Genomic DNA, 7,244 nt, shown 5'->3' on the forward strand with positions numbered 1-7,244 from the left:
TTCGAGGGCGTGGGATTTCGAAGGTGGCAGAAGAAGATGCATTTCCTCCTGACGACGCTGAACGTCGTCTACGTGATAAGCACTCCTAGACCGGAAGAAACCGAAGAGGAGACATTGGCTGCGGCTCGCGTGCGGAACAAATGGAACAACGATAACTACGTGTGTTGCGGCCACATCCTTAACGGTATGTCCGATGAACTTTTTGATGTATATCAACACATAGATACCGCCAAAGCCCTGTGGGACTCGCTGGAGGCTAAATATGTCTCTGACGATGCCTCTAGCAAGAGATTTCTTGTAAGTAGTTTCAACTCTTACAAGATGGTGGACCTCACAGAAGTAGTCATCCTCGAGTGGGTAACGTTTTTAGATTGTTAAGAATCTGGGATATAAAAAGAAGAACAATAACAGAAAAGTAAATAGGAACCGGATAACTCTTCAAGGCGTAATACACTTTCCTAAAAACGTTATTCCGTCCTATACGAGCAAAGGACTTTCCGGAATACGTCTTTGAGATACAATGAAGAGAGAAGTGATCTTAGTTTGCTCTACTAAGAACACAAACACAAGAAATTGCAAGAAGAAGATGAACAAAAGGCTTTTGCGGGTGTTTTGCAAGAACAACCACAAAAGTGCTCTCAAATCTCTCAAAAAACGAATTAGATCTGTTCTTAATTGTGTTAGGATGTCCAGGGGTGTTAATCAACACTCCAAATGTCGAAAGGTGTGAAGAAATCGGAAGTTTTTCCCGAACGGTCGCGATTTTCCGCTCAATCCGAACTGCTCAGAAAAAACGGGCTGCCCGCCCGTTTTGTCGAGCTACCCGCCCGTTTATTTCTGAATTGCTCAGAAAAAACAGGCTGCTCTCCCGGTTTTCCCGAGCTACCGCCCATTTATTTATGAGCTTTATTCCTCAGAAAAAATAGGCTGCCAGCTCATATTTTCGAGCTGCCCTCCCATTTTTTCTGAGATTACCTTTCACGTTCAAAACCGAACGTAAACTCTTTCGACGTATCCCTAACACTTAGCCAATTCATACCACGTCTTTTACAAGCATTTAACTCCTCCACCATACTTGTAATACACGTTAAACATGAATCCTTTTGAGAGATTCTAAATTCCCATTCATTTACTCTAAAAATACCAACAAACTAAACTAATCCCCACTTCTCTTACTTCAATTTCATTTTTATTTTTTCCCATACGATAAAAATTAACTATCTATATATAACATTTTAAAATGTGAGTTTTTATTTTCATAATACAGTACAATGTTCTCTACAGCTGTGTTTTATTAGTTAGAATCAAAACTAAATAGTAAATTAGTCTATATTGTTTTTACGGAAATGTAATTTTAGAACAAAAAATTTACATCTGTAGTTTTATATAAAAAATAAAATAAAAATTGTTGACCCAAAAAAAAAACAGTGAAATCCGGGTATTTTGACTGTATTAACCTGAAATAATCCATTTTACATCCCAAATTTTGATGTTAAATAGATCGGTTTATATATATAAATTTGAACTAATTCTCTTACTCATAACTAAAATATGAAGTGGGAATCTCAATTATAAGATCCATTAGTCGGAAGTAGAGTTCTAATTATTCGGATGTTTAAATAATTTAATTTGTATCATATAATTAAAAGGGAGTTTAATAACTTTGAACGCTTTGGTAAGCTAACCAATGGGAGTCGTGCGTTGGTACATACATCATTACGATTCATTCATTATTCGCTAGTGAGATTTTATTTTTTGTTTTATAATCGAATCTTTCGTTCAATATTGAAAAAATGTAGGTAAATTAATTATTTATGGATTTTCAATACCATATACAGATGATAGATTACAGTAAAGTAGTTATAACACTTTTTCAAAACAAATCAATTGAAAAAATAAATAAATTTAATATAAAAATAACTTATAAAATATTTTTTAAAAAATAAATATTTTTTTATTAATAAAACGATAAAACATTAAACACAAATAAAAATCGAACCAAACAATTTTTCCTTCTCTTCATCGAGACTTTTCCCAAAAAAAACTAGATAATCAATTCATCAACTATGGTAAAATTTTTGTTTACATCAGTCAAAAGTGAAAACTACTGTTAATTTTGTGTGTGGATTAGTTATAATCCATCATTACAAACTAATAGCATAAGCAGTTTATGTTGCATCATTCCTACACCTCAACTAAACTTGATTTTCTATAGAAGTAAAATGTCTGAAAAACATAGTTTGGCTATCTAACCATGGCCCTTGTTAGATTTGCATTCACAAATATTATTTACAATTTTATTTTATACCCAAATATAAAGTGTTGCTACTATTATATTTTATTTTATTATTTACGTATTATATATGAATACATTTTTACCACAATTTCGTCTGATGATTAGAAAATCAATTTCTATACTTATTAACAAGTTTGAGACGTTTTGTGCCACTGTCGGTGCATAATTAGTGACCACCATACTTAATATATACATACATATATATATATATATGTGTATATTTAAATGGTGTACTTTAATTAATTAAAAATACTGTAATACACCAACGCATTACAGTAATAACCACTCAGATCATCATTCAACATTAACAAACAGCTCACTGCTCTTTTTCTTCTTCTTCTCCATCGTCTTCCTCCGGTCACTGCTCTACCATTTCCACTTCCTTGGTTCATCTTCCATTTTCCTTTTTCTGGATATTTTTTCCTTAATCATAAGATGCACGCGAAGACAGACTCGGAGGTGACAAGCCTCCCGGCGTCATCGCCGACGAGATCTCCCCGGAGACAAGAGTACTACGTGCAATCGCCGTCGCGTGACTCTCGCGACGGAGAGAAGATGGCGTCGTCGTTTCACTCGACGCCGGTGATAAGTCCGATGGGATCTCCGCCGCATTCTCAGTCCTCCATGGGTCACCACTCGCGGGAATCTTCCTCGAGCAGATTTTCGGGATCTCTGAAGCCTGGGTCGCGGAAGATCTCTCCGAACGACGCCGGAAAACGGAAGGGACACGGCGGCGGTGGCGGAGATAAGCAGTGGAAGGACTGTGCTGTAATCGAAGAAGAGGGTTTGCTTGATGACGAAGATCGAGACAAGGGTTTGCCTCGTCGGTGCTATATCTTGGCCTTTCTGGTTGGATTCTTCGCTCTGTTTACGTTCTTCTCTCTGATTCTCTATGGAGCCGCTAAACCTCAGAAGCCCAAGATCTCCGTGAAGGTTAGTTCATCCTTCTTTCTGGTTTTTTTTTGCTTTTCTGTGTTCTGTTGAAGTCAATGGAGATCTAGATTGTGCTTGATTTTGCTTTTTTTTTTGTAGTTTAATTCTCTTAAATTCATCGTTTCCAGTGAAGATCCAGCTCGAGATCTGGATTGGGCTTGATTTTGCTTTTGTTCATTTTAATTCTGCTGAAATCTTCCATTTATGATGCAGATTTAGCTCACTTTTTGCGTTTTTGATGGTTTAATTTTCTTTCTCGTTTGAAGGGTAAATCTAGAGCTGAGTTGTTCTTGTTCTCTTCTTCTATTTTCTCTTTTCTCAGTAGATCGAGAACAGAATTTCTCGAAACTTTAAAGCAGATCCAGAGCTGGGTTGTGCGTACTTTTAGCTTTCCTTGTCAAATTCGCAAAAACAAAACAAAATCTCAAACTGATTTGGTGAATCCGTGGTTCAATTTTGCAGAGCATAACATTCGAGCAGGTCAAAGTCCAAGCAGGGTCGGATTCTTCCGGAGTCGGGACGGACATGATCACCATGAATGCAACTCTGAGAATGTTGTACCGAAACACCGGCACTTTCTTCGGCGTTCATGTCTCTTCCTCTCCCATTGACATCACCTTCTCTCAGATCACGATTGGCTCTGGATCCGTAAGTCATTAACGAAACCCTCCACAGATCGACATCGACGGCAATGCCAGTAAATGGATTGATCTTGCATGCATAATTGGTTGTGTCAGAAAACGATCTTAACCCAAGTCTTTTCATCAAAGACTGCGCCTTTCTTTACTGATCGCTTAATGGGTTGTGGTGGATAACGATTCTGGACATTTCCTTCGAACCGGGATTCATTTCGCGGGTTTCGTTTTGCAGATCAAGAAGTTCTATCAGTCGAGGAAAAGCCAGGGATTGGTGACGGTGAATGTGATCGGAGACAAGATCCCTCTGTACGGAAGCGGTTCGAGCTTCATCCCTCCGCCTCCGGCTCCTGTCCCGACCACCACAAAAAGGAAGAAGGGCTCTCCAGCGGTGGTTTACGTCCCGGTCGTGCCACCGCCTGTCCCGATGAAGCTCAAATTCACGGTCAGGTCGAGGGCTTACGTGCTGGGCAAGTTAGTGCAGCCAAAATTCTACAAGAGAATCGAGTGTGACATCAACTACGAGCTCGAGAAACTCAATGTCAAGTTTTCTCTCAAGAACAACTGTACTTACACTTGACTTGGAGGAGCAAAACGCCACGGAGAAGCAAAACGGTGTCGTATGGATACAGCTCAACGGGCAGTCTTTTGGGCTGTTTGGGCAGGGCGTGTGCCTGCCCGATATACGTAACGAAGATTGGCGTGCGTCGGTGGCTTCGTGTTCATGGGAGTGATATATTTGTTTACTTTGGATTTTTTTTCTTTCTTTCTAAATATATACAATTATAGTTTATCGTTGTAGGAGGAAGAACGTGCTGAACAGATGGAATAATATTTTATTTATTTCTTTTACGTCTTTTTTTTGGTAATTTTTAGATTTATATAATGTGATTCTGTTATTTCGGGTATCTACAAATAAGAATTATTTATTTTGTAGTTAATTGTCCTGATTTTTTTCAAAAAAAATGTAGATAATTAAACATCGAAAATGTTTAATTCAACTATATTATTACCTTTACAATTAGGGTTTGTAAGAAAATACAAAATTTTGAGTTTGATCGGATTCATGAATTAAATATTTGAATTTTGCGAGTTTTATGTAGATATTATACTCTGGTCGCGATATTCAAATCTTATATATCAAAATTTTACAATCGGATATTCCGATTTAGAAAATTTAAGAATGATTATGCCGAATCAGTTACACTTAAAAATTCGGATAACTGATCCGTATCCTCTCCTAATTAGAATTGCGATGGAAAATTGCGTTTGCGTCATAAACGACGTTTTGGTTGGGAGTTATAAATCGCGTTTGTATGAACGCCAAACGCACCTTTAGGGATTGGGTAGTTGATGGACCCACGGAAACGAAGAAGATTGGGCCGAGAGAAAAACAGGCCCACCCGATAATGGGGTTACAATTAATTTGTCTAAATTATAGGGTCGAAAACATAATTTAGTGGTAAATATTGAGGGGCTGACCGTAAAAACTTTCTTCATCGTTCCCGTCCCGACCAAAAGTTTCCCCTTTCCCCGATTGCGTTTCCTCTATCTCTCTCCAGTTTCGCCATGGCTCTTCGTGACCACCACCATTTTCAGAAACAGCCACCGGATTCGAAGAATTTCAGCTGGTATTATGTTCTTTTATTTTTGTGGGTTTTGAAAAAAAAAAAAAAACTGTGATCGAATCAATTTCCAATATTTTCGACGTTTCTGATTGATTTCGTTGTCTGTTTCAGGGACTTGTGTGGGACCGATGATAAAATTTCTCCGGGACTTGGGTTCGACAGCTCTTCTAATCTCCATGATCAATCTCAGCATCCTCCGTATATTCTTCCTTGTAATTTTTATCTGATTTCCTTGTCATGTTTTTTTAGGGTTTCTGCATGTTTTTTGGATTATCGTTCATGAATCAGCGAGAATGCGGAACTGGAACTGTATTGGTTCGTGTTACTGGGTTTTAAGGGTTTATAGTTTTCTGGGTTTTCGTGATTTAGTGCGGAATCTAGAGTTTCTCACTTCAATTTACCGACTTCAATTACGATGATGTTATATGATTTTAGGGACTTGAATTTAGGGTTCTTAATTTTTTTTTATGGAATGTAAATCTCATTCAATCATAAGGTTTAGGGTTTTAAATTTGATGCTGGTTTAGATAAGACCCTCGGAATTAAATTTGTAGAGGTCTGGGAATTAGGAAAGGCATTTGAATTTAAAACGAAAGTTTCTTGTTCTTTTCCTATTTTGTGGTTAGCTTAGATTAGAAAGATTGCTTACAATGCTTCTTGCATCTGTTACGGTTAATGTTTTAGTTCATGTTCCGGGTATTGCACCGGGCCCTGTCGGGCGAATCGATGGTCCCGATGGAGCTGCTGCTGACTTACGGTGGAGCTATGGAGTTGAACCGAGACGAAAGAGAATAAAGGAACAGGATTTTTTAGAGAATAATTCTCAGATATCTTCGATTGACTTTATGCAAGCCCACTCTGTATCGACCGGATTGGGTCTTTCTCTTGACAATACCCGAATTGCTTCCTCGGATTGCTCCGCTTTCATGACGCTTATTGGAGATGATATTGACCGGGAATTGCAGAGGCAAGATGCTGAAGTTGAGAGATTTCTCAAGATTCAGGTATATCTTTGCATGAATTTCTTAGAACGTTCTATATTCTGGTCATCACCGGCATTATCAGTTGATTCATTTGCAGAACTCAATGTGACTGATGCCATAATGAAAGTTTATTTTCGGATTTCCGTGCTTAAAGTTAGATGCTTTCATACTTCAAGAGTAGTTGCTGCTCGTTAGGACAGGAAATATGATAACCAACATCATGTGTATATTTATTCATGTGTGTGTGGAAGTGGAACTGGTTCATCCATCTAGCTTCTTGTTGCATGTTTAGTTCATTTGTACTTTGTTCTTCTTTTCTTTTGTATGTTTTGTCTATTTGTTAAATCTCTGTGTTCATTTCATTTGAATCTTGATAGGGAGACCAACTAAGGGAAACAATCCTGGATAAGATTCAGGCAAACCAACTTCAAACAATATCTCTCATGGAGGAAAAGATCATCCAAAAACTCTGTGAAAAAGAAGCCGAAGTACAAACCATAAACCGAAAGAATAAGGAACTCGAGGTACGTACGGAACAGCTAACAATGGAAGCCGGGGCTTGGCAGCAACGGGCAAAGCACCATGAGAACATGGTCACCGCCCTGAAGTACAATCTCGAAAGCGTACATTCTCAGCCCCGAGACAGCAAAGAAGGGTGCGGGGACAGTGAGGTGGACGATACGGCTTCTTGCTGCAGCGGGAGAAACGTTTCGGGTAAGGAGAGATTTTCAGGTCGGGAGAGAATGATGTGCAAGTTTTGTGGAGGGAA

At 38.4% G+C, this 7,244-nt stretch overlaps 2 protein-coding genes across 3 annotated transcripts in view; both read left to right on the forward strand.

Moving 5' to 3' along the window:
- Nucleotides 1-2,597: 2,597 nt before the first annotated feature.
- On the forward strand, nucleotides 2,598-4,763 carry LOC104814169. Its single transcript, XM_010542068.2, has 3 exons — nucleotides 2,598-3,229; nucleotides 3,692-3,877; nucleotides 4,100-4,763. Exons 1-3 carry the CDS (start codon nucleotides 2,732-2,734, stop codon nucleotides 4,442-4,444), a joined length of 1,029 nt encoding a protein of 342 aa, XP_010540370.1. The 5' UTR covers nucleotides 2,598-2,731; the 3' UTR covers nucleotides 4,445-4,763.
- A 597-nt stretch (nucleotides 4,764-5,360) lies between these two features.
- Nucleotides 5,361-7,244, forward strand: part of LOC104814170 (probable BOI-related E3 ubiquitin-protein ligase 2) — a 2,307-nt gene continuing 423 nt past the window's right edge. The window contains exons 1-4 of one of the 2 annotated variants that reach the window (XM_010542070.2): nucleotides 5,361-5,495; nucleotides 5,604-5,704; nucleotides 6,177-6,496; nucleotides 6,853-7,239. In XM_010542070.2, the coding sequence (XP_010540372.1) occupies nucleotides 5,434-5,495; nucleotides 5,604-5,704; nucleotides 6,177-6,496; nucleotides 6,853-7,239 (870 nt within the window). In that variant the 5' untranslated portion in view covers nucleotides 5,361-5,433. Of the gene's footprint in view, nucleotides 5,496-5,603; nucleotides 5,705-6,176; nucleotides 6,497-6,852; nucleotides 7,240-7,244 lie in introns of those variants that run through there. The other variant, XM_019202600.1, reaches the window with a different exon arrangement.

This window comes from Tarenaya hassleriana, unplaced genomic scaffold, assembly GCF_000463585.1.
Source record: "Tarenaya hassleriana unplaced genomic scaffold, ASM46358v1 Cleome21, whole genome shotgun sequence".
In the NCBI taxonomy this organism is placed as follows: Eukaryota; Viridiplantae; Streptophyta; class Magnoliopsida; order Brassicales; family Cleomaceae; genus Tarenaya; species Tarenaya hassleriana.

Coding starts and splice junctions, on each gene's coding strand:
- LOC104814169 (XM_010542068.2), top strand. CDS start 2,732: ATGCACGCGAAGACAGACTCGGAGGTGACAAGCCTCCCGGCGTCATCG. Junction 3,230..3,691: donor AGCCCAAGATCTCCGTGAAG/GTTAGTTCATCC, acceptor TCAATTTTGCAG/AGCATAACATTCGAGCAGGT. Junction 3,878..4,099: donor TCACGATTGGCTCTGGATCC/GTAAGTCATTAA, acceptor TTCGTTTTGCAG/ATCAAGAAGTTCTATCAGTC.